The following is a 27,611-nucleotide window of genomic DNA, read 5'->3' on the forward strand; positions in this document are numbered from 1 at the left end:
TTATGATGTGTCCAGCGGGGGGCGCTGCTCCCCTACTTCTCACATTAACAACTCGACTGGCTCCACCCTTAAACACACAGACTCACAAGGTCAAAGGTCAAACACTGACTGCTGCATATCACCTTAAACGGACAGTTCACTCAAAAATGAAAAATCTGTCATCATTTACTCACCCTCGGGTTGTTTCAAACCTGTATACATTTATTTGTTCTGTTAGACACAAAGAAAGATAGTTGTTAGAATGTTAGCAATTTTCAGTTCTGGGACATCATCCACTACCATAGTAGGAAAAAAAACATTGTATATTTTTTTGTTCTGTTGAACACAAACAGTTCTTCGGCACATTTGACTACTATGGCAGTCAATGATGCCACAGAATTGAAAATTGCTAACATTCCTCTAAATATCTTTAAAAAGTAAGTCATACAGGCATGAAATGAGATGAGGGTGAGCAAATGATTTTTGGTGAACTATCACTTTAATTCAGCTTAATTATCTCTCCTGTGTAATACACAGCTCTCTCTATCATTTCTTTCTCTCCCTGTCAGTCTTTATTCTTTTTCAGTCTCATTTTTCTTTTTGTCTTTGTTTTTTTGTCTCTCTCTCTATTATTCAAGTCATGTGTCTGCAGTGATGCCTCGTGTCTGTCTGTCTGGACCTGACGCAAGCAAACACAAGATGAAGAAAGCCTCTGTAGATCTGTGTCTCTCAAGAGTGTTGATGTCTTCTTTTATTTCTGTCACCGATTAACCTTCAGAATAAGACACATGATTGACTAAAATTCTGTTTCGTTTTGTTTACATGTTAAAGGGGTCATATGACACGGCTAAAAGGAATATTATGGTTTGTTTTAGATGTAATGTAATGTGTATACAGGATTTAAGGTTTTAAAAACGCTGTATTTTCCACACACCGTGCATGTTTGTATCTCCTCTTTGCTCCGCCTCTCTGAAAAGCACAGATTTTTTGACAAAGCTCATTGCTCTGAAAAGCGAGGTGTGCTGTGATTGGCCAGTTAACCAGTGCGTAGTGATTGGTGGAATACTCCAAGCGTGTGACGGAAATGTAACGCCTCTTACCATATTTGGAACATCAGGTTCCTCTTCAATTGTGCTGACAGGTACGCCCACCTTACTTGCGTATACATTTGGGCGGTCTCAGTCAAATCAGACCACCAACTGATGTAGATTTTTACGTGTCTAATACATGCATGGGCAACTTACAACACACCAAAGACACAGAAAAACACGTATTCGCGCCATATGACCCCTTTAATGTTCAGGGTTGAGTTGTTGTGCTCTGTATTGTCGGTAGGGGGCGCTGATGACCCCCGACGTATTTGGCTGGAGAGAGACCCTCAGGAAACAGGTTTTGATTTCACGTGACAAGTCTACAAATAACCCTGAATGTCCCAGATCCTGACTCCAGAGAATATTCTCTGCAACAACAGGAAACGTCCGTTCGCTGACAGGAAGAGTCCGGTTAAAAGCCCTTCGAGTCTCCTTACTCCACCCCTGATGAACAACACTGAAGCGAGGGAGCGGTCCGAGCGGTACCCCAAACCAACCCAGAAACAGCGTGGCGACGTATGAAAGAAACCAATGGGAATTACATGTGTGAAGTCTGTCATAAACATGTGCGGATGAGGAGAATCTCTCCGCATCAAAATAAAGCAAGGACATGCGGATCAAAACAAGAAATAATGCAACACAACACAACTACTGTTTGCCAATGTGTGAGCTCTGAATAAGCACCCATCCGTCCCCAAACGATTCTTTCCTGGCAACTGAATTTAGAGACACAATGATGGGTCGCCATGGCGACGGCGGGAGAGTGCTTGTTCAGAGCTCGGGGATTCATGAAAGAAAGCTTTTAAAAGGAGCAAACCTGATTGGCTGGTGCTGTTGTTGCGTAGGGGACACTTGTGGCAGGAGTTGTTGCGCCAGAGACAGTAGCAGGCGTAGCACTGTACATCATGGGGACTTTTTCAGGAAGGGTACCATGGAAGCAATGAACAGGTAGGTGGAGCATTATGGAAACCGTGGCAACAGGTGTTTGGCAGGGTTGTTTGTTTGTTTTTGGTTTAGTTTGTTTGCATGGCGTGTATAAACGGAGCAGCGAGCCACCGTTCGGTTACACCAGCAGATGGCATGCAACCACAATGCAAAAGCGAGAGCAGCATGAGGGGAAAAATACAAACAAAAAGAAGCCGGATTATAATCACATATGCATTAGCATAATCACCTGTGCCTACACATGAAACTATTACACGCTGCACGCTTTCTGGTGTCAAACTATAAAGAATAAAAATGACGATTTGTGATACAAGACAATGGCTGTGTGCTTTTAATAGAAATAATGAACCGTTATTATGCATCATCAAATAAACACAGACTTTCGTGTACTTTCCACTGTAAATCATTTCTAATGAATGTCAAAAAAGGAAATACTGTAAATGGCAAAAACCCCAAAAAGAGAGAGAGAGAGAGAGAGAGAGAGAGAGAGAGAGAGTCTTGCAGGTGAACAGAAGCTCTGACAACTCAATCAACAGGTGTTATGACATCATCATCGTCGTCCAATGAGCTTCGGGTTCACCTGTAAGAGCGACTGAGGTGAGGCAGAACACACACAGACACACAGATCGAGGAGGAACCTACCAATGCTGCTAGCAGGAGCCATGCACAGAACTGACCCTGTGAGCATGCAGTCAAGAGTGAAGAGAAGTTAATAAAGAAAAACAAAAACACATTAGACACACAGCCACAGAACGCCATAGAAATCCAGATCACCATCGTTCCCATAAAAAGAACGAAACAACTGCAGGGAAGTATTCTGTGACGATCGATACCGGGCCGCGCAGTGAGAGGACAGAAGCTTAGCGTTGTGAAATTAGAGCAGAAGAAGAGGTCATGCGCCTCGAGAGAAAACAACAACGACCGCTTGTGGGTGCGAGATCAGAAAACACAGAGATTATACAGCCGGACCGAGAAACACTGCGGTGCATATATATACGGCCGGGCGCATGATATAACATGCGAATGTTGCCGCCTTTCCCAAAGATCAATGTGTATTCTCAAATGATCTTAACTAACTAAAGAGCTGGCATGTTTGAAAGAAAATCATCTTTAGAAACAATGTAATAATATGCTCGAGTGGCTTCTGTAACTGGAGTTTTAGGGCGTCTTAAAGGGACAGCTCACCTAAAAATGTTGACGTATAACCCGTGCGAGTTTCTTTCTTCTGCAGAACGCAAAAGAAGATATTTTGAAGAATGTCGATCATCGCTGTATCATACCGCTAAGACGAAGTAAATGTAGTATGTAGAAATATAGTATTTCTATATAAAAATAAAATAAATAAAGTTGAGTTGAGTAGTCAGTCTGCTTTTTCTGCCAAAGCTGCACGAGAATGGAACACTATAAGAGATTTAAATACATATGCTTTATTTAGGGTTCAATTGAAGAATTGGTGAATTAGTTCTCAGATTTGTCAACACTAGAATCTTATATCTGCTAGCTATCCTATTATTGTTTGCATTGTTTTTAATTGATCCTACATTGTTTTCAAAAGACTACTGTATGATTTGTATTGTGTAATCATTACATTTTCTAGTATGTATTTTGAATTAAATTTTCTTTAGGGTGACTTCTTGAAAAACAGCCTTTGGCTTATTCTGGTACATTTACAGGGATGTTTTATTCATGTACCATGTCCCTGTCAACTAAATAAATCAAACAAAACTGAACCACCGAGACATTTCTCGAAATATCTTCTTTTGAAAGACTCGTATACTCGCATACAAAAAGATGCCTTTTTCAAGTTCATCGACGCCTCGACTCCAGATTTACACTGGCGAGGTGTTGGTTGTGCATTAATGCGACACATGCAGGAGGGCGGAACAGCTTCGGTAAAGACGCCACACCGGGAGGGAGAGGGTGCGTGACGTTCAGGGATTAATGGAAAGCGGTGAGGGGCGTGTGGTGTGTTTACCTGTAGGAAAGAAGGCGGGCTGTTGGAGCTGAGCGCTGGCCAGGGCCTGTTGATAGTGAAGGATGCTGGGATTGTAGAAAGTGCTCACCCCGTTACTCTTCTCCAGCGCCTGTCTCTTTGGTAGAGGCTGCAGGACTCCGTGAGGAAACGCCTGGACGTGAAAACACACGTGAGGAGCGCGTTAAAGCACGCACGCGTCGTGTTTTTTACGTCACTAAATACGTCACAAAAGTTTAGACTTTACACAGTAAAGCTACTTTAGCACACACACATACAGTATGCGTATATATACAGTATATATATATATATATTGAGTGATGCTCATTTCTACATACATGTAGTTTGTGACGTTTACTGTTTTCGTACAACAACACACAAAGAAGCCAAATTAAATTCTGTGAGTGGCTACAGTACATTAAAAAGCTACATGCAAAGCAAAAGGTGAAAGGTCATAGTACCAGATCTACAGATGCCTCGAAGGGTCGCTTCATTGCTTTGGCAGTCGACTGAGTCTTTAAATAGCAGGCAGCGAGCACATGATGGCAGTGGGCCAATGGGATTCAAGCGTATTAACATACAGGTAACAGCAAGCAGAGGTGCATCATGGGACAGCATTGCATTGTGGATAGGTGAGAAGGAAAAAACAAAACAAAAATAATCTGAATGCAGTATACCACATACGAAACAATAGGCATGCACATAAACGCAGAAAACTCCCGTCAAAGAAACGCTATCATACATCACTACCATCTAAATTAGTACGGAAGCAAAAAAGCATCTACGGTACCTTTGTTAAAAGCGTCAGAAATAAACATTTACCGATCAAAAACAAAACACACTAATGGGGTCGTAGAGATTAGTATGAAGTATGCGCTCGGAATCCTCTTGATTACACACCGACAACCTCCGGACAACCTTTGGCACTCAATAGAGTGTGTGAGTTTGTTCTGTGGTCAATTTCAATGTCATGGTGGTCGGCGCTTTTAAACAGAGCAGAATGTACGGCAGGCATTTCTTTGCATTCGACCCTCACGGCCACACAAAGCTTTAATGGCTCGAGCGGGTCAATACCGACGCAACGTTAACATCTCTGTCTCAGCGTCGTGAGTTTGACTTCCACACACAGTGACATTTAACATCACTTACTGAAAAACACCAGCGTGATGCCAAATGCCTTCCGTCACATTCGTTTCTGATTTCATCAACACGACATCAAATGTAAAGGTCAGCACAAAAAAACACCAACAACAACTGTTTTGAGTGACGACAGAATGTGGAGCGCTGTTTATTATTATATTCCGATAGACGTTCACTTTCGGCTGTGATATTGACGGTTTGTGACCCATCATCTGCTCGTTTGTTTCTTAACTTTTCTTATTAGATGTACTGTAAATGTCATGTATTGGGGTGTTTCAGACTACACCTGATTTAAAGGCATACTTCACCCAAAAATGAACGTTCTGTCATCATTTACTCGCCTTCGAGTTGTTCCAAATTGTTCTGATGAACACAGAGAAAGATATTTGGAAGAATGCTTGTAACCAGACAGATCTTGCCCCCCATTGACTCCCATAGTAGGAAAATCACTTATTTGTTCTGTTGAACACTACAGAAGACATTTTGAAGAATGTAGGACAGCAAACAGTTCTGGGGCACTTTTGACTGCCATTGTGTTTTTTTCCTACTATGGGAGTCAATGGGGGGAAAGATCTGTCTGTTTATGAGCATTCTTCCAAATATCTTTCTCTGTGTTCATCAGAACAAAGACATTTATACAGATTTGAAACAACCCGAAGGTGAGGAAATGATGGCAGAATTTTCATTTTTTGGCTGAAGTATCACTTTAAATATTTTTCTGGCTTCAGGTTTTATTAATCACAAATAAAACGCCATGCAAAAAACATGACTGATGATATGGAAAAGAACCCGAATGGGCAGCAAAATATTAAGAGGGCCATGCAAAACACTTCAAGTCAGAAAACTCAAATAAAATCTTGAATGAAAAAGGACAAAAGACCGTTTTGATCTAGTAGTGACAGATGACATATGGACTGATGAAAGATAGCGCAAGTCTTCAGGACAGATGGAATATATTTTAGTGACGATTAAAACATCTACACTTCAACTCAGACCTGACTGTCGACTGCCTACTAAAAACATCAACAACCCTACATGACGTTACTAAAGCTAACGACACAATCGAAATATACAATAAACGAATAATAAATATCAAGTCATTACACAGAATACTATAATAGTGTTCACAACGTCACACCGGTGCTGCAGTTTCACATCCGAACCGCGTGAGCCCTTTACATTGATTGGATTTTGATTGGCTGTCACTGTTTTATCACTCATCAGCTCATTCGTCACCATTATTGTTGTAGTTGTGATATAGACTCGATACCTCTTCAAAATAAATTATTCTCTATAACAAAACTATTTTGTAAACTTTGTTATAGTTGGACTTTAATCTTGGAAATCATTCTGGAATTTTAGGAAATCAAAATGATTTTACGTTCAATACGTAAGGGATAATCCACATTAAAGGCCGTGCATTAAAGGGTTTTATAAAACGGTCAGTTCTGGTCCTTGATTCTGATTGGCTGAGCCGAGTTCTAAGCCGTTATAAAATACCCCGATTTATAACGACTGATCGCGTCACATAGCCTAAACATCACTTTATTTACTTTGTTTTACTTCATGTACTTTCATGAACGGTTTCAGATCCGTTCACGAAAATACCCGATCAATAATTATCATTAAAACGATCTTTAAAGTCAACTTCCGTCTTTTTTTCCAGAGCATTGTGGGGTTGACATCTCTACACCAGACACAATGAAGGATCTGGCCAGAACTACCTTCTGAAATAATGTCCGAGTAAGGAGAAGGAAGGTTGTTTCTAGGTTGCGTAATCTACACGATGACGATGGGGTGAAACGGGAGGATTTGATACGGAAAGTGTTCCTCCCACCGCCGACATAAAGAAGCATTCAAATAAAAACACCATCCACCCACCCACAGTGTCTTTATCATACACAATTACATAACCTTCCGCTGAGAGAAAACAAACACAACATCTCTATCTTCTGACTTTTAAAGCCTTTTCTCTGGGTCTCTGGATGGATGCTTCTGCATCTCAAACTCCTGCTCTGTTATCTGTGCTGTTATAACAGAGACGTTCTGCCTACGGTCCAGCGGCTTATTTTCATCTGTGTGTTTCTGGTTACGACCGGTGAGCCGTCCTCAAGTCTTGCTCTCATCAGAATAAAAAATAAAGCAGCAGTTACAGGTAAAAACAAAAGGCAAAATAAAGCACAAAGCAAAACCAAGCGGGTGAGTAAAGCACACTAGCGTAACCTACACTGCGGGAGCTGAACACACTCTCATTATCAATAATAAAGAAACACACAACAGCTCACAACGTTGTGCTTCAACACATGAGATCGACATCTGTAAATGATAACATCATCTCATCTGCCGTCTCTCATTTAATCTTGTCCAGTTACTTGTGTCGATTATATTAAGAGTGATCCAGGTCAGTCGCACAAGAGAACTAGATCACGCTAGTCCTGTTCACACGTATGATCTAGTTTTAGTGTGAACGCATGTCTGGAGTCATGGATGAACGTGAACACCCATGTCAGTTTGACATGAACATCTCATCCATCTCCTTAATTTAATCTTCAGTGATTTTCAGGAATCCGAGCTTCTATTGGTCAGACAGATGAGCAGTCCGTGACCTTGTCCGGTCAAGGGTGCGAGCTAAAAGCTTTTAAGCCATCACGCTTATTAGATTAATATTCTACTGCTAATAATTATAGCATCCATAATACCAGACGCAGATTTATATCAGAACTCTCTCTCTCTTCGCCCGGTTTAATAGGCCTAAAATCCTCCCGGGACGAGATCGGGGATTCCACATAGATTTGGCCCACAACCCCGCCCAGACTCTGAAGATGGGTCGTGGCGATATAATAATAAAGCAGTGCTCCACATTTAATGTGTTAACATCATCTGAAGGTTTGACGGTTCTAAGCACTGCTCTGTTTATCGTTCTATTACTCACGATCGCTTCACGTCAGGATGAGTTTTTGTGCGATTTGCGAATCTCACCATAGCTGCAGCGGCGGCCTGTGCTGCGACGGCCGTCTGGTTGGCCTGATGCTGCGCTGCTTTGATCTTGGCCTGCAGGTGCGCAGGTGGATGGAAATACTTGCACTTCTCACGTGAACATCGGCTCTTGATGAAGTCCATGCAGACGGTGACCGTGTTGTCGCTCGTGTCGATCATGGGGCTGTCGCTGGGATGAGCGAAGCGACAGTCGGTCTCGCCTCGGGCGCAGTTACCCCGCTGAAACTCACGACACACCTGCACACGCATGTAAGAGAACAAACACACACGTGACTGAAACTCCTCATGCTTTTCTTCAATCCCACATAAAAAATCCTGTAGATTTATAGACGCTATAATGAATGGTGAAGTACACTACAGTACTTACAACGTGATTTTACTGCTGTTTACTATGGTAAATACTAACTTTAAATCTATTTTATTTGTTTATGTTGAATAATGCTGCTGTTGATCTATTTCTGACTTTCATATATGACAGAGAAAGTTCTGGCATGAACCTCTAGATGGCGCTGTCATATATTCTACACCAATCTGACATCATAACTTTACCACACGGCACAGCTGATTGGTTACTTCTGTATCAGCAGCCTATGAGCTTGCTGCTCAACGTTTAAATCTTGGCTAGTGATTGTCGTAGCAAGCAGCGCGCTTCAGAAACCCTCCTCCTTCCCCAGCTCCACCCGTATAGATCTGCTTCAAGGTCATTATGTACGCTATACTGGGTTTATTCACATATGCTGTATGTGCAGCAGCAGCATTCCTTACATGCACACCGCAGCATGTTGCGGATGTATTGGCAGTAGCAAGTCGCCGCATCAGCAGCAGCGTCGCAGATCTATTCCGCCAAATACATTTATGTGTCATGTATGCTACCATGCTAAACCCTCCGAGAGTTGTCATGACCGAAATCTGTATTGCAAGAAACAATATATCTCTATTTTGATGTCAAACCAGTTTAGGATTTTTAGACACCCCTTAAAAGTGTGAAAGGGGTTTGACTTCAGATAAATCATTATTATTGATATTCCTTCACTGCATCTGACATTTCACATCATGTGGATTTAAATGCGCTTTAATAATACAATGAGATTCAAACAGCTCTGTAGATCTCCGGGTCAGACTGGATTTGGTTCATCTCAAGAGAAACCTGATTGGCTACCTCGAGTTTGTCAGTACGCAGGAGTTTCTGTGTAGAGGAGGAGCTCTGCATGTTGACGGGCGGGCTGCCCGGGACGATGACGGGGGTGCTGGGGAGCATCTCAGTGGGGACGAGACCCATGCTGTGACTCATGGGAGTCAGATACTGTGCGTAACTGAGACCAGGATTCGAGCCCAGAGCTTGACTGACGGGAAACGTAGGCTGTGAAAGAAGAATTAATACCATTTTATAAACAATTTGTCACGTTAAACTCAGATCAAATGAGAGCGCGCGTGCAGTCAGTCTTTTTCTTACCACTGGTTGCATGGTTGTGCCGGGGATCATGAACTGCATCTGTTGGGCGAGCATGGCCGCTGCTGTCTTCTGCTGGATCAGATTATTGCGTCCATTGATCTCAAGCTGAGTCTTCAGATGAGCCGGCGGGTGAAGATACTTACAGTTCTCCCGCGTGCACCGACCCTAAAACAGGAAAAAACACACACACATAAGACAACAATTCATCTCTTTAATATCTCAGTTATTTTTACTAGATTTAAAAATGAAGTCATAATAATGTTCATGTATGAGTTAATCACGGTCCTCGTTCTAAGGGTGTGTTCACATATGCCGTGTTTGCTTCGATTGAAACGAACTCTGATGCGATTGCTCTGTTAGTGCGGTTTATTTTTTATTATTATTTTTTCATCCTTTATTTAGCCAGGAAAATCCCATTGAGACTTTACAGTCTCTTCTTCCAGGGAGACCCGGTCAGGTAAGTGTAAGTGTGAACGGTGCCATCCGAACCCTGGTGCGCACCAAACAAGCGGACCAAGACGGCTAAAAGATGGGTCTCGGTCCACTTTCAAACGAACTCTTGCGCAGTTCGATTGAAATATGAACGCAACACGGACCAAAGGCATCGAACCGAACCAAAACCAGGAAGTGATAACAATATACGACCCGAAAATCAAGTGATTTGGTCATATGCAAGGAGTGTTTAATAGATCTGTGCTTGCGCATGTAACGGAGGAATTCCTGGCGCCGTTTTGACTGCTTTAAACACTTCATGAGGTCTTCGCGAGTTAGCGGCTTGCTAAAAATACCCTCATATGTGCAGTCACACACTGAGCATGTATAACCCAGCACACAGCATTGTTTTGAATATCAGGTAAGTTCCGTTTTAAAATAAGATCATCATAAAAGCTGTCCAATCACGTTGCTACTTTACACGTAAGCTGTTAGGTTCGATATATTTAGGTTCGCTTTTAAAATGCCAGTCTGAACGCTAACCGAACCAGGACTAAATTTATTTTTGTATTTTTTGGTCCAGACCAAAACAACCAAAAGAACCGAACTACAAATATGAACGCACCCTAAGATGCTGTCTACACTAGTGCGTTTTCATTTAAAAAAACAAGAGTTTTCGATTTCAAACGCTCTTCGTCCTCGCTAACGTTTTCGAGCGTTTCTCGTCTAAAACGTCTGAAAACGCTCACATCCATGTACTGCGCATGAGTAAAACCTAAGACACGTCAGCATGTGTAATTTCTGTCAGACGTCTATTTACTTTCTGCCTTATTACGTCGTGGCAATATGGAGCAAAGACACTGTTTTTTTAAATAGACGGGCCACGAGGTAACTTAGATGTTGCTGCGGGTAAAACAAGACTATAAAGCTGCAAAAGCGAAAGTGAGACGTAACTCGCGCTCCACTGCCAAGCAGAGTAATTAAATGCTACGTCTACTAAAATGCAATCTAAAGTATGTATGAACTTACATTAACGCTTTCAAACAGGAGAGCAGCCGAAACAACTGCGGCACATGACGAAAAACGCGTCATCGGTTTTTAAACCCCATGTTTTCCACTTTCGATTGCGTTTTCGAAAAGCTCCGTTTTCGTTGACAAAAACGCCGTCTCAGTGTGGACGAAAAGCCAAAACGGGGGGAGAGAAAAAGATGCAGACAGGGTATAAGTGTCCTGAGCTATAAAAGAGCAATCCCTGAGCAATAAGAGATGTCACGAGACAGATGGCTTCTTCAACCTGAAATATTCATTATGGAGGCCAAAGTTAGAAGTGTGTTCTGCAAGGTCAAATGTGTGTGTTGACTGCAGGAAGAGACGTGAGAATCACAGGAGGTGGACGAGTGAGACCACACATACTGCACACATACAGAGAGAGAGAGAGACTCTGCACATGATGATGATCCACCTCGAACACAAATACACGTACAAAACAGGTGACGCATAATACCATCCCAAGTATTCAAATAATCTGCTATTATAATGAAGAACATCACTGACATTATTTCAATATCAACACAAAAAAACATATATTTATTGTGATTTTTTACATTTGGTTTATTAAAAGCACATGTACTAGATCAGAATTTTTTTAAATATAATTCAAATATATTCGTTTGGCAGATGCTTTTATCCAAAGTGACTTAAGATCCAATCTACGCATTTTAAACTGAAGCAATGCTCTAGCAATCCAACTACATGAACACTTTATGTTCTGAATGAGCATCTTTCATATAAACTGAATCCTTTTACAAGAATCAAATGGCATCATTTCTTTGGACTGAAATTGAAGAAAGTCAGATGCTGTTAAAGGCACGTGTGAGATAAACATTCATTCTTATGGTTTCACTGCATTGTTGCAGACGAGTCTTCAGAAGCGTTTGCAGAATCTGCGCAGTCAGCACATTTGAGGTTTTACTTGCTTACTGCATGCTGGTTTATGACAGCGAGGATAAGAACACGAGGCTTTGTCCCGGTAGTGTTCCCTACTCAGATAACAACATCGGATGATAATGTGAAACTGAATCTAAACCTCACATCACCGTCATCTTCAATGAGCTCAGAAAACACATCATCACACATTTACACCACTTCACTGAGCTTTCCTTAATAAACCATAATATCTGAGTTTTGTTCATGAATTAAAAATCAGCTGATTCTTTCTCTTTGAGAATCCAACACATCGTTCATTGTTAATAATAATTAAAGCGCTGCGTTATAAAAAGAAACAAAAACCTCTGCTTTATCATGAGCTTCAACCAGGATTATTATTATTAACTACAAACTATTGAAACATTTCTGTTGAAATCAAATATAACATAGGCCTAAATGTTATTTGACAAATGTAAACTAAATGAAAATGAGAAATGTTTGCTCTGGCAATAAAACAAAATAAGTTTAAGTTCAGGCATTAAAAGAATGGTAACACTTTACAATAAGGTGCCATTAGTTGCATGTTAGCTCATGGTGCATTAACTAATGTTAACAGTGACAACGATTGATTTTAATTATGTATTTGTAAATGCTTACATTAACATGAATTAATATTAATAAATGCTGTAGAAGTATTGTTCATTGTTAGTTCATGTTGGCTAATGCTTTAACTAATTGTTAACAAATAACACCTCAGGATTAGGGGTTACACTTTAAAAAAAAAGTAATTCTACAGAATAGAATTCCATCGAAAACAGTAAAATTACAGAAAAACACTGCAAATTTACAAGGAAAACAGTAGGAATGTAATTTTACAGAGAAAAAACGTTATTTTACAGTTTATTTACGGCGTTTCAGCTGCCAGAAAATGAAAATCTCTTAACAAGATTTATTTTTTACAGTTAATTTTTGAAATACAGTCAAAAGCTATAAAATTAAAGAAAAATGTGTAAAACAATTTAATATATATCCTTATATCCTATAATTTTACAGAACAACAATGATGGTATATTTCTGTTTTTCCAGTTTACAGAACATTTCCGTTTTATACAGATTTTTTTACAGTGTAAGGTTAGAATAATTATCGCTAAAATAATTAACTGAAAATAAATAGAAACTAAACTAAAACAAAATAAAACTAGAAACTAAATAGCATCATTAAAACTAAATAATTAAATATGAAAATAACAAAATTGTTAAAAATGAAAACAAAATTAACATGAAAATTAAAAATATAAAAGAAGCTAAAAAAGTTAAATAACAAAGAAATTAATAATATCATTATTACAAATAATTAATCATAAATTAACAGAATTGAGTGACTGAAGCATCAGTCCAACATGTTGACATCCGTTTTGTAAATTCTCAAACATTCAGTGCTTTAATCTACAGGATCAGAGATCTACTGTATCAATAACAGTGATGCCAAAACCTGACAGGTGTTAAAACCAGTCAGTCCATCTGACTCTCTCTCTCTATAATATAATATATAATTGATTGACATTCAGAGCTCCAGTGGTTCAGAGATACTGGGAGTTTTAGGGATGTGTATATACTCTCATTAAGAGGAGAGTGCTGATTGAATAACGAGAGATGAGAGGATCTATTTTTATCGGTGAACACGACAGGATTGGCTCTGATCGAGGACCACAGGAAGCTTTGCCTATAGGCTGTATCAGATGACCTATCCCTGTCATGATACACAATACTGCAGACACACGCACGCGCGCAAAATGAGACGTGATAACAAGCTCAACCATTACTGAAGGAAAACGAGAGTTTGTGTGATGCTAAAAAAGAGGTGTGAGGATCTATAATGACACGGATCGCTCTGTGTGATAAACGCTGTGTTTCACGCTATCACTTACAGCCCTGGATAATCATCAGTCAGGGGTTTTATTCGGTGCATGTCTTAAAAAAGAATCTTTCTGTGTAGATCTCATTCTTAAATTGCATCTGGTTATTTTTACAAGAAAAACTGCATGCACATGTATTCATGTGTTTACACATCAGACTCTTGGTTTGTTTCTGCACGCACGGCTCACAGGATCATTAACCTCTTGAGACGCACCCGTGCGTGGGTGGTATTTACTGTACGTCACTTTTTTTAGTCTGCTTACAATGTCTATATAGATTTATATCTAATAATAGCATGTAATGCGTAAAATATTGATATATAAAATCCATTGTTTACATCACATTTCATCAGTACATCCGCTTATGTCTGACGCGTGACCTTTCCAACGTGATTACTTATTACAGGAAGTTGTGACCGTGCAACACGGTTGGGTGAAAGCCATGTATTTGTGGTTAAAAAGTACAAAAGTAGAATTTTTCTTAGAAAATGACTGAGAAAAAGAATAATTGTTTTGCTAGAAAACACCCTAATTCATCGGCTGGGGCTGCGTTTTGTCATTTAAAGCTGCGAAGAAACGGATATTTGGACCTTAAATCAGGTTACCCTGATATGGAGGAAGATCCGGACATGTTTTTCTCAACAATGGACGTCTTGGATGACATGAGGGAAAGTTAAAAAGCATTCAAATTTTATTCTAAAGTGAACTATTCTTTTAAATACTGAACAATTCAAATGTGACTGAGCGGATAAATCTGTGACACTGCACTTTTTTATGCTTCAAATCAGCTGTGAGCATCATTCTGCTATCAGGTAACCAAAAGCTTTTAGACAACAACTTAACAGCACTTACTGTGAACCCTGAGAAACATTCAGCCCTTCACCACCCGATTCATTTCAAATTAAACACGAGAGCTCAAATCAATCCCAAAGAGAGTTGGGAACAATGTCAGTAATATCACAGAGAGACGTAACCCAATTCATATTTCTGCTTCAGAATTCCCATTCCTCATCCATGTTAACTCGTTAATGAGAGTTTAAGTGAGGTCAAACTCAAGTTTACTTTATTATCAATGGAGAATTTATTTCTCATAAACTCTAAGAATAGATTTACAATGTGATTTTCCCTGCAGAATAAATTCTCCACACATTATTATTATCCATCTAAACGCGGTTTCATTGTCATTTATAGAACAACAGTTGATTTAAAGGCGTTCATAATTGTTTTATTTTAGTTTCTTTCAACTGAACTATATGTATAAACTATATCTAACATATTTTACACATTATCTTACCTGTCCTGAATGTACAGTATGGGGGGGCACCAGTTTTTTAAATGGGTTTACAGGGTTTACAAATTTCATGTTGACGTTAAGATGTGATGTAATTTTTAATGACTTTTGTTTTGAGACTAAAGAAAATACACAAGAAATTGAGAGCATGAAGGGAAATCATCCAAGAAAAGAGTCCCAGAATGAGTATCACGTGTGGACTCAACATCAACCGACACTCATAGATAGAACCGCTTGGAATCTGCATTCCCATAATTCCACACAATCCAAACCACCTTCATTCAAACACTACAAAAGCATGTTTGTTTTATAGTTTAGGATATGACAATGCCTTCAGCAACCAATACTCTCAGCTCCATTTAACACGCTTTCCTATATTCTACCTAAAAATGAAAACATTATCATCATTTACTACCCCAACGTATCATTGAGAACCCAAAGAATGGTGTTTCAAATCTGATAAAGATGAATGAGGACGGGACTGTAACACCGTGTCTACACCAGACGCGGCACAATGCGACAAAAGACATTCAAAACGCATTAGAACCCAAAATCATTTTAAATTTTGTCCACACTGGATGTGGTGCAATCCCATTAGAACAAGCCATGTCACGTGTCGTCCGGTGTAGACACGGTGTAAACCTCAAACAATGACAAAATAAGAAAGTCCATGCAGCAGAATGTTTATTTTTGAGTGAGCTGTTTCTTTTAAGTCCCCGTGAACCAGAAGTTGCGATCATTTTTACTTCCGTATTTTGACACATTTCCGAGTGAAATGGAAATTCGAATGAGAAAAATAGTGGGTGTGGCTTTCGTCTTTCTCTGCGATTTGATTGGTTGTATAAAAACCACCGTAGCATTTTGAAATGGAAATGGCAGCAGACAGACAGTTGAAGTTAAAGGATGCTCCGCCCAAGCCGTCTAAAATACATACACATTTGTGATGGATAGTCATTACAGGACGGAAGTGCATTTTCAGAATATAACTGAAGATTACGAGGCCACAAGAATTTTTAAAAGAAAATGACCCACATTGATAAACTATTTACAATAAACGCTGCAATATTTCATGAAAAAATAGGCATTGTAATTTTTTATTTCACTGGGACTTTAAATCTGTTTCAGAGATGTTGGCGTATGATGATGATGTAGGTTGAGTTCAGATCTGCTCATGGCCCGTGTAGGAGTTGAAGAGCAAATGGAACAAAAGAGAGCGAGAAACATCCTCACTCGTATACATGTTGCTTTACAGACATTCAGACACCCAACATTCAAGGTGTGTGTGCGTTTCTGATGATGCTCGAGCTTCAATAGAGAGCAGCAGATCAACTCTAAACACAACCATTCATCTATTCAAACCACTGTCATTCCTCACACATCTAGACATCACACGTATAAATGCAAATAATCGGTACATTTACATTCAGTGAGGGCTGAAGTACACAGAACATTATCACCTACAAGGCTTTATAATGCTATTCACTATAAATGCAGTACTTTCAGTATAAATTTTTAATAAATTTTAATAAATGCAGTATGTTTTGAACAATAGCATCATTTGTCATATCGCTGGTGTCATAGCTGCAGTATTTAGTAGTTCACCTTCAAAATGAAACTTCTGTCATCATTTACACACCCTCTTGTCATTTCAAACCCTTTCTTAGTCATACATCTTAGTCTTTTTATTTTACGTGGAAATATTCTGTAAAATTACAGTTTTTTTACAGAAAACATCAGATATACTTCATCATCATCACAGCAAATTGTGGAGGTGAGACGTCATTACATTTTCAATGTTAACACATTTTCACATCTCTACGGCAGTTAATGCATTCACGTAACGTCCGTCCCACGCACTTCTGCTCCACGCTTCATACGTGCTTCTGACCGACTCATCGCAATAAAAGCATCGGCAGCGCAACAAAGCACACTTGTGCTCCACCCCTGACCTTCATCAGAATATTCTCCTGCATGCGTTCAGAAGATGACGTCACATCACATCACATCACAAGAGACGGTGGTCTCTTAACACCACTGAAGCGCTCACAGATGATAGCGAGCGCATGACTCATTTCGCTTCTTTACAGAATTGCACACATGATGACGTCAATAATCCCCCCTCGCTGACGATCAGTGATCAGCCCTGGTGTCAATGGGCCTTTATTCCTTTCAAACAACATTATTTTCTTTCATTTCCAGTGATAATAACGCATACTGTTAGTATAATATAAAAGTCTATCTCATATCAACAATCCCAAAATAAACACATAGTTGAACAGTCACAGATGTCCGATGATTTCTCTCTCGATCACACAGACGTTCGGTCCGTCTGTATGTCAGTGTGAGTGTCTGGTGCACCTGTGGTGTCAGTTCAGACGAGAAGACATCTGCTGGGTGCGAAATTCACTTTCAATCCCATGAACCATGCCAGACCCCTGCTGCGTCCCACCATCCACCGGCCGTGACCTCTGCCAGACGAGAGAGAGATGGGCGATCAAACCACACCTACTCTCAACGGACAAAATCCCTTCCTGTCTCTGTCTGATGATGTGTGATATGAAGTTTGTGGAACGCTGCTGTGCCGCTCAAGAACCAAACGCGTTCTCAAACCAGATCAAACATGTAACACACACACAGATCATTTTAGATATTCATATAAAACATTAAACCTATAATATCTCTCTGACCAATAAACTGCTGCGATAAAATAAAACAAGATTTATACTGTCAGACGGGCCCGCTTTGTTATTTTTAAACTGCATCTGTCTGTGTTTGTAATAATTCTTCAATGGCCGTGACTTCTGATGAATGAACGAAATGAGCGAATGTTTCACCGTTTTTAGAAAGGGCAGATATGCTAGAGACCTCTCATCTCATGCAGGTCCTAATTTTAGAGTTTGCTTTGTTTTCTAAACATCTTCTCCAGAAGCAAGCCTGAGGTTTTATTTGACTATTTTTCCAGAGACGGAATGAGGATATTAGTCTGCTCGTGCTGACAGCTATCATTGCTGTGTGAAATAAGCCTATAAAAGCGCTCGGTCCGGCAATGAACTACTCAAAGACTTCCAGTCATCTCTCACATGAGCGTTCATGTGACAAGCTTGTTTTCTCATTTGAGCTTTGCTTTCTCAAGAGGAAGAAGACATTTTCATCTGTGTCAAGAACACCACATTACATCTGACAGATATCTGAGGCTGATCACTTCACACATATGACATCATAAACAACAGAAATAATCGAGTGAAAATCTGATATTGTTATAATGCTATCTGTCTTTAGTTTGAGTATGAAGGAGTATTATTAACGTAGGGTTTTTCCTGGCTCAAAATGAGGCGGAGCCATCCTTATCTTGTACACACACACACGTGTAGGCCTACCGTTCCTTTAAGTGGCGTAACCAAACACTTTACATATTAAAACAAAAATGAGATGAAAATGACAATTATGTAAGGGATAACGTATCCCTAAGTGATCTTGTATCACACGGAAGAGGCTTATTTCGCGATAACATCCGGCTGCTTGTACATTATCCCGCCACGGCTACTTGCCACATGAGAAAAAAACTGGACATAAAATGTGAATTTGAAATATTTTATTAGCTCATTTTTACCAAATGCAGACCTTCGGCGAGGAAGTTTTAATGTAAGAAACGATGTTCAAATGTTTAATCATTTGTAAATATAATGTCATATATGTTATTAAAAGACATATTTATATTTAATTTGTCAAAAAAACTGTCAAAATGATTTGCTGCATCCATGTTACCGTGTGTTATTAGTTTCGAGAGGTTGTTATCTGGGAATAACGAACCTGCAAATGTCGCGACTGGCCAATCAGAATCAAGCATTCCAACGAGCTGTGTAATAATAAGTTATATAAAACAATACTTTGATTCAACCAAACAGAAATGTTTTTAAATCAAATAAAGCTTTTTATGCTTTTCAACGAACTTTTCAGCCCGCAATAGCTAACTAAATTAACCAGGCTTACTAAATTTGCAAAGCTCATTCACATCTGGCGTTCTCTTGTGGTTTACTGAGCTTTGAATGATTCACTGATTTTGTTTATATTCGCTAGTGAATAAAACATTTTTCAACAACTTAAACGAATCGGTTCAAAGGAGTCACTTGTTTGCGAGTCGTTCTGATCGCAATGTGCGTTCACACTGGCGAACTCGCTGTGTACAGTAGAGCGCTGATTCAACGAGCCAACTGCGCAGCTTAAAACATTATACAATGATGTACAGCAGGTTAATTTAAGAAACCTTTTAAGAAACTGAACGTACTTGGATGCAAAACAAACAATATTCAACTGAAAAGCCGTGAAACACAGCTAATACAGCTCATATTAGACCTTGTAATGCGACTCTTCAGCGCCTCACTGTGCTGATAACGAAACAGCGCCTCCCTTGAGGCGAAATGCCGCAACTGCAGTTACAAATGACAGTCTGTTGACAGAACACACGCAGTGTTTTGTGTGAAGACACTTGGCATAATTTTGCCGAGAGACTGAGGCGGCACGAAATTTGATGGAGGCGGCCGCCTCCAATACTTCTATGCAGGAAAAACCCTGTAATGACATCACAGTACTGTACGCTCACCTGCATCAGCCAATGAAAGAGACGCTTGAACACTGTCACTCATATCGCAGCACTCCAGTTGAGAGTAATATAAAGGTTACAGTCTAATTAGAGAAACCTCTCAGCTCATTAAAACATCTCGGCCTTCCAAGCCCAGCTGTGTCCTCCCTGTCTATCCCTGCTCATCTCTTATCTCTGGAGGTGGAACTCATCGTCACGGGAACCATCGCTGGAATATTCTAATCTACCACACAGCCTCTGCTCTGTGTCATTATGATTGCTAAATAAACCGGGCCAAACAGTGAGAAATCAATAGTGATGCAGATTTCACTGGGAGGGTTGGGAATATTCTGGAAAATCTGGTGATTCGGTTCCATTTTAGCATCGCTGCTGGGAAATTCAGCATTAGTATTTTACTAATATCCCAGTATTTTAAAAGTATTTTAAAGTCCCAGTGAAATAAAAAATTACGATGCCTATTTTTTCATGAAATATTGCAGCGTTTATTGTAAACAGGTTATCAATGTGGGTCATTCTCTTTTTTAAATCCATGTGCCCTCAAAATCTTTAGTTAAAATCTGAAAATGCACTTCCTTCCTGTAATGACTATCCATCTTAGAAGACGTATGTTAGACGGCTTGGGGGGAGCATCCGTTAACTCCACCCCTTCAACGGTCAGTCTACTGCCAGTTCCATTTCAAAATGCACTGGCTGTTTTTATACATACAATCAAATCGCAGAGAAAGACAAAAGCCACGCCCACTATTTGTCTCATTCGAAATTCCATTTTACTCGGAAATGCGTCAAAATATAGAAGTAAAAAACGCAACTTCCGGTTCACGGGGACTTAAGTTATGTTTTTAACTTTTATTTGACATGTTTATATTATTATCATTTAAAAATCACATCTCATTGGCTGTCAGGTCGAGTATGTTTGTGTTTCTGTACCCATCTGAAGGAACGCTGACGCGGTAGCCAGAGCTCTGTTTCGTCACAGGTCAGTCTGCATGTTTGAGTATCTCATGCAGGTGCTCTGCAGCAGCTGACAGCGAGCATAACGCTAACCATCTGCAGCTGACATACCGACAGAAAAAAACACACACTACTTCCTATTAACCCCGTGATCCAGAGGAAGAGCGAAGTCACATGAACAAAATCAAGAGTGACTTGTAGTGTTGGGAGGCCCTGGTGAAGAATAAGAGAGAGAGAGAGAGCGGGCGAGACATGAAATTGACTGGTGGTCAGCAGTGATGTGATCTGAAGCTCAAGTCAGTGTCTCATTGGTTTGTGAATGAGCGGCGGGGGGCGGGGCACACATTTCCTCTCATGTTTGCTCTGGTGAGGGTGTGGTTTTTGCTGTGGGACATTACACATGACCAAATGTCCAACATCGCCGTCCTGACTGAGCTTAGAAAACTTTGAACACATAATCATCAAATCATTACATTCAAAAATGCTTCTGGAGTCTTAATGACATCATCTCAAAAAAAAAAAAAACTTAGCTCTGTATACTGTGGCTATATGAGACCAGTTTTTTATTGCACTTATGCTTTTTGTTGTCCTTATGTTGTTCCAATTGCTTCCATTGTTTCCCTCATCTGTAAGTCGCTTTGGATAAAAGCATCTGCTAAATGACTAAATGTAAATGTAATCATCTACAACACTATAAACAAAAAATATAAACAAATGACATCATTAACAAACATTCACACTCAATGCAACGCAATGTTCAGTTGTCTTCTGTGTTGGCAACAGAGAACAAAAGAGATATTGTAGATCTATTTTTGTAAAATAAAAACATACATACAGCTGCATCATTTCTAGAAATCATCATTTCTAGATGTACTGTGGTCATTCCAGTCCAGTGTAATAATGTCAAATAGAAACTAAAATATATATATATATATATATATATACTTGAACACGTACCTATAAATAATCAATTCTAAGATCAGAAAAACGGTCTCTTAATTTTTCCACGGCTGTATATAAATTCAACAAACGTGAGTGTGGACAGGCATGGAAAACAACTTTAGCAACAGCAGGGGTGTTTTGTTAATTGTGTACAGGTTACAGTTTCATTGGGCCTGAGATAAAAAATGAAAAATTTTGCTACTTTCTTACAACACAAGTGCTCAACACAGTAAACAAACTAAAAAACAAAAGTGTGTATTTAACGACTTCAATAAGGAAAACAAAATAACAATCCCATAAACATTTACATTTATGCATTTCCCAGAAGCTTTAATCCAAAATGACTTACAGTGAAATCAAGTCATATATTGTTTCAGTATGTATGTGTTACCTGGAAATCAAATGTTATCTAACACAACGCTTTACCAATGCTCTTACCTTGTAGAAAATGTAACCCATTAAAAACAACAGAAAATACACAAATATTTATTTGTTTACTATCAATATCAGTTAGGTCAGATCAGCTAAATGAGTGAGTGGTTTGTAAAGTTTAGGGGTACTGACTCGATTACATTCTTAAACAAGTTTTAATTTGTTGACATATTGTTATACTGACAGTATTACACACACCAGTAATAACCACAACAATCTCACATTAAAACTTTAATTAAAAATCTCTTTACATGTAGAGAAAATAACAAGATTACAATTTCCTAAACACAATATCTGAGCTGTTAAGTGTTGCTGTATATCAAGCTACAGAATAAACCTGAACAAACACAACACCATTACTGTACATCAAACTGACCAAACCAGCCCAACAGCTGAATAGACAAAACCTGTGTGTGTGAGAGAGCTGACATACGTGTCGTGTGGATTTCTGCATGTATGTGACGGCTGAAAGTCACAGTGTGTTGTCAAGTGCAGGCATCACTTGAGAGTAAAGACAGAGTGACAGAAACACAGCGAGCTATTCAGTGTCTCACAAACCAGCTCATGACATTTCTATATTATCTCAGAACACTAGAACGTTTCTTCTTTCCCTCCTCCACACTCTCTCTCTCTCTCTCTCTCTCTCTCTCTCTCTCTCTCTCTAAGTAAAACCACCACCAGCATACAAGAGTGAAGCTTTGACACTATTTAAAAAACGGCAACCTACAAAAGACTCATTTAAAGTCACTGATCTGATTTGAAAAAACAATTAGCTAAACTATGACTTTGACTACGTTCAAGAGATTTGTTAAGAGAATTATTAAACTATTTCATCATTTATTTAAAAAGCACAGCAGTATTTATCTGACATGACAATCAAAAATCTCAATTGGGTACCTCAGAGACGATGTATTTTTGTATGCAAACCCCATTTGCATTTATGGGTTTTTTTAATGAGTTTTTGGTAAATCGCCTGAAATAATGTCTGTGGTAAACAAAACTTCTCAATATTTTCCACGTTTTATTCTATGACATAAAACACACCAGTTATAACCCGCTCTTTTTGAAAGCCTTATTGTGTCTTAAAAACTGCGGTTGCTAACAAGTTGCTAAAAGCGACTACTTCCTTTGGCGGGGACGTTAGACGTCATAGCACATATAAAGCTCACAAATAATGCAACATGAGCACAAATCTCTTCAAACGTAGATGCGGATTCATTAAGTGTAGTCTGTTTATAGCATCGTGTTAGCTTTCTACTTTTTCGGCTTCAAAAATAACAAATGTCGTGTTAATTTGTAAAGATTATTTTGATAGACAAAACGTGTAAACATCATAAACCTTTGTTAATCACAGAGCTTATATTTTGTGATCTTCCAAAAGTCTATGGGAAAAATGTATATGGCTTTCGGTCGAGGGAACCAGCGCGGCGCTAACTTCCGGGTTAGCCTACAAAAATACGTCATCTCTGAGGTACTGGATTACAGAAACACACATATATATATATATATATATATACAGTATATGAAGAGTTTGGTTCAAAAATGAGATGACTCATGTTTTTTATTATGTTAACGTGTTTTAATTGTGTTTTATTGTGTTAGTTAGCTGTATTTTTTTTAGTTATTATGGCTTAAATTAAAACAAACCAACTGCAGTTTGATTGATATTAATTGGAATGCACAATAAAAAAAAAAAATTAAAACACCAAACTCTTCATATATATATTTCAATATGAGTATTTTGTGACACCTCTAGTCTGAATGAAGTAGTTTTGTCAAATAAACTGTGCTAGTTTAAATGCCATGGTCTTGAGAATTTCTCACTGCAGTAAAGTAGAACTGTGTGTGTGCTGCACTCACTGCATATCTCATCTGAACAGGAAGTGCAGCACAATGCAGCACACACACACATACCTGCGTGTGTAACAGGACAAACACAGGCAGATTCTCATGGATGATGTGGTGTGTGTGTAAACGCTGAGAGCAGCATTACGACACAATGAAACAGTGAAGGTTATAAATGAGGCCGCTGACCATATTTCATTATGTTTTATTTCAGAGCGCACGGACGATTGAAAAACAACTCGGGCTTTTGTGTGTCTTCACAAGGTCAGAGCGACTCGAGTCTCAGCAGAACCTCGGGCCGCTCGAGTCCCCTCAGTAGTGAAGAGAAAATCTGATGACTAGTGTCCCAGAAGGCCAAAGACAACTCAACTCAATGAGCTCCTGTGTTCTACACCAGGACCTGAATGAAAACACCACATCCTCAACATTCACCATGGTCTACAGGACCAGATTATACAGATCACCAGTCTTTCAGATCTTTTAGCAGAATTCACTTTAACTTCACTTACACTTGTGACAAATGGAGAAGAGTCTGAAAACTGAGAGTTAAGTGCAGTTTATAGTCGTGTGTCGTGTGTTCGTGGTTGGTACGGCGTAGACTACGCAGAAAACGTGTACCCTATGCTGTAGCCTGATGCGCATCTCTCCAAAAATGTAACATTGTGCGTCAATGTGACGCGGAACGCAAGCGCTGTGATTGGTCTACTTGAACCCCCTCCCTTCAGGTAAAAAAACTCAGCAATAGCGTCGGGTTTACTCATACGCATTTCCGAATTAATTGTCTAAATAAATTACGTGTTTTTCTGTATTTAACAACTCAAGCTGCAAAAGTGACTGTGCGATGTTTCACTGTAGGCATCGTCCGATGCAAATTTGTTAGACATCGCCCAACCCTAGTGGACACTGACACCACGACGCTTCTATAAGCGAAGTATAAGCAAAAATCGGCGCGTTACCTATGGCGTAGAGTAATAAAAATATGGCGCATAAGTAAAAAAAAAGACTTTAAGCTGCAGTGATGTTAAATGTGTTAGCCGATGAAGACCTGAAACAGACAGATGGTCAATGTTCTCTTAACCAACCATTAAACACCATGACTAACACCTGCATTACACCAATGACTGTAATTCTGTTTACCTTTGACAACACAACACAAACATTACAAAACCTCATGACAAAAATAGTTTCGTGGCACGGGGGATTGACGTTGCCAAAATAAATGAAAGAACTCTGAAAGCCTCAGCAAGCCAGGTCAAATATAAATATGATTTTATTGAAATGCTAATAGAACAAGACTGTAAATCCTGTTAAACGGTCACATATCACCTTTAGGCCAGCGATAAACAAACACTGACACTTCATGACAGACAGAGATGAAGCATGATGAACTCACAGGTTCAGTGTATTGATATGTGTGGCGTGCTTCTCGTAACAATCTTCTGACAATGACCTCTCCTAATCCGTCAGATAAACACAAGAGATAGCGCTGCATGAAGGCGAGAATCACCTCAAGTCTTTTATTCCCATGCGAGACGTGAGCTGCTCCACTTTAACTGCACATTTGTCAATGTCACCGGCGCTGCGTTTCAGGACACAACTCCACATTAAAACACGCGGCTAATTCTATGACCATCTGTGTTTTAAAAATGTCACGTGACCCTGATGGTTCGAGAAACAATCACCAACCGCACTTTAAATATACGATGATTTGATAGAAGTAATAGTGTTATTTTACTCTGGCTCATAATGTAATTTATACACAATAACTGTAATGAACTCCTCAAGATTACTGCTTTTATAAGTAAGAGATAATCCACGGCTAGCCGTGCATTAAACGATTTTAATGCACGACGTGGAGGCGAAGAACCACCCGACGCAAAGAGGAAATCCTTTAATGCACGGCTAGCCGTTGTTTATCCCTCTTATACCATGGTAATTTGCCAAGTTTAAAACAAGTTAAAGCTGTTATTGATGTTTACAGTACAATTTTTGATCAGACGGGTGAAAATGAAGGTTATTTTCCTCAGTCACGGCTCGTTAGTTCTAACACTTTGTACGCTTTTAAAGCGACACAGATAAAGTAGAACCACAGGATTGCATTTATTTGAATTAATTTTAGCGTTTAATGAAAGGTCAATAACCGCGATTTTTTACTCCCTCATTGCTTAAGAATAAAGTGATTCGAACTGTGATCAAACTGACTGGAACTACCTGTGCATTAAACGGCTTTAATGCGCACCTTCCAGCCAATCAGAAGCCAGTATTCAGACAGACCATGGTATAACACGGATAAAAGAGCGATGTTTAATAAATCATGACATACATCATCAAATTATCACTATAAAAATATGATTTAGTATTTATGTAGTATGTAACCGATGTGCAGTCACAAAGGCTTATTTGCGGTATTTAAAGCTGCAATGCGTAACTTTTGTCTCTCTGTCATCATCTCTGCTTGAAACATAAATTTGCAGTTTACTTTTGTTTTGTTTTTTTAACTCAAAGTTTGCAGATTGCAGCATTATTGACTTGTGTCTGGGCTAATATAGCGGATGGCCAAGTTTTAATTGTTGTTTACTGCATGAGTCTTATCTGTGTGATTTGGTTTGAACACGGTCAAGGTTTCTTATCCATCCAAAAACAGGCAGACATATAAATGATGGACGTGGTATGGTAACATTAGAGGGAGAGATATAAAGACGTGTGATCCTCTCTGGCCTTTCACTCTATAGGTCAGCTGTATTTGAAGTGTGCAGTATGCAGTGTGGTCAAGCTGACGCATGCACTCTAATTTAAGAGTGCTGCACTAACACAACTCATTTGCCAGCAACACAAAAAGTATCTGGTAAAAAAAATCTGTCGTCGCATTAGTTCACCCACTCCATTACTGAGTCCAGTGATCTGCCACGCTTTATATACACAATTATTATTGACTTTAGACTTTATTATGTGACCACAACACATAATACAACAGAATGTCCTGACACTGACATCTGATTGGATGAGCCATGTTTAAAGTCAGTGACTGCACATGAGCTGAATTAATATCAGGGCCTTTGTAATACAGCCAAGCATTTAACAATGAGAATTTCACAGATCTGAGATGTTTAATTCACTCGTTCACAACGTACACTTTCTGATTTATTCTGGCAACACCTTAAAATTAGACGACTGAAGTCTATGTTTGGAGGAAGTTAAATGTTTTTTTTTTGTGATTACTGTTATTAATAATTATTTTAAAATATTGCAAACACTGTTAAAAAGTGCTCCTTTACCCCAAGTCATAGTAATGATTTAATGAAGTTGAGCTGTCCAGTCGAAACACAAAGTAAAGTACCCTGCCATTTTCATTTCAAACAGAGATGGCGACAGAGAGGCAAAAGTTACGAATTGCCCCTCAAACATCTGGGGCCAGATTCACAAAACAGTTTTAAGATAATTCTTCTTTAGTGCCATATTTTTTCTAAATTCTAATTTAAGAAAAAAGTTAGGAACGTTATGTATTCCCGAAAAAAACGCAAAAGAATTCTAAACAAAAGCTGTTGTAAATATCATCTTAAAATTACGACAGCCTCACGGTTGTTTTCAATCTCAAAACTAAGGTAAGATGTTTAATACATGTATTTGGTTGTTTCACATGTGACGTGATATTATAATGATAAGGTCTAGCTACATTACTTTAGCTTTCATGATTAAAAA

At 39.1% G+C, this 27,611-nt stretch overlaps 1 protein-coding gene across 8 annotated transcripts in view; it reads right to left on the reverse strand.

Moving 5' to 3' along the window:
• The window catches only part of mbnl2 (muscleblind-like splicing regulator 2), a 45,962-nt gene that overhangs the window by 4,409 nt on the left and 13,942 nt on the right, over window positions 1-27,611 (reverse strand). Inside the window, exons 3-9 of one of the 8 annotated variants that reach the window (XM_057330773.1) lie at window positions 9,578-9,742; window positions 9,284-9,484; window positions 8,107-8,361; window positions 4,449-4,502; window positions 3,991-4,141; window positions 2,658-2,693; window positions 1,888-1,982 (exon numbers count right to left, since the gene is read on the reverse strand). In XM_057330773.1, the coding sequence (XP_057186756.1) occupies window positions 1,888-1,982; window positions 2,658-2,693; window positions 3,991-4,141; window positions 4,449-4,502; window positions 8,107-8,361; window positions 9,284-9,484; window positions 9,578-9,742 (957 nt within the window). The remainder of the gene's footprint in view (window positions 1-1,887; window positions 1,983-2,657; window positions 2,694-3,990; window positions 4,142-4,448; window positions 4,503-8,106; window positions 8,362-9,283; window positions 9,485-9,577; window positions 9,743-27,611) is intronic. The other 7 variants (XM_057330772.1, XM_057330775.1, XM_057330778.1 and 4 more) reach the window with 7 other exon arrangements.

Source organism: Triplophysa rosa, linkage group LG4, assembly GCF_024868665.1.
Source record: "Triplophysa rosa linkage group LG4, Trosa_1v2, whole genome shotgun sequence".
Taxonomy (NCBI): Eukaryota; Metazoa; Chordata; class Actinopteri; order Cypriniformes; family Nemacheilidae; genus Triplophysa; species Triplophysa rosa.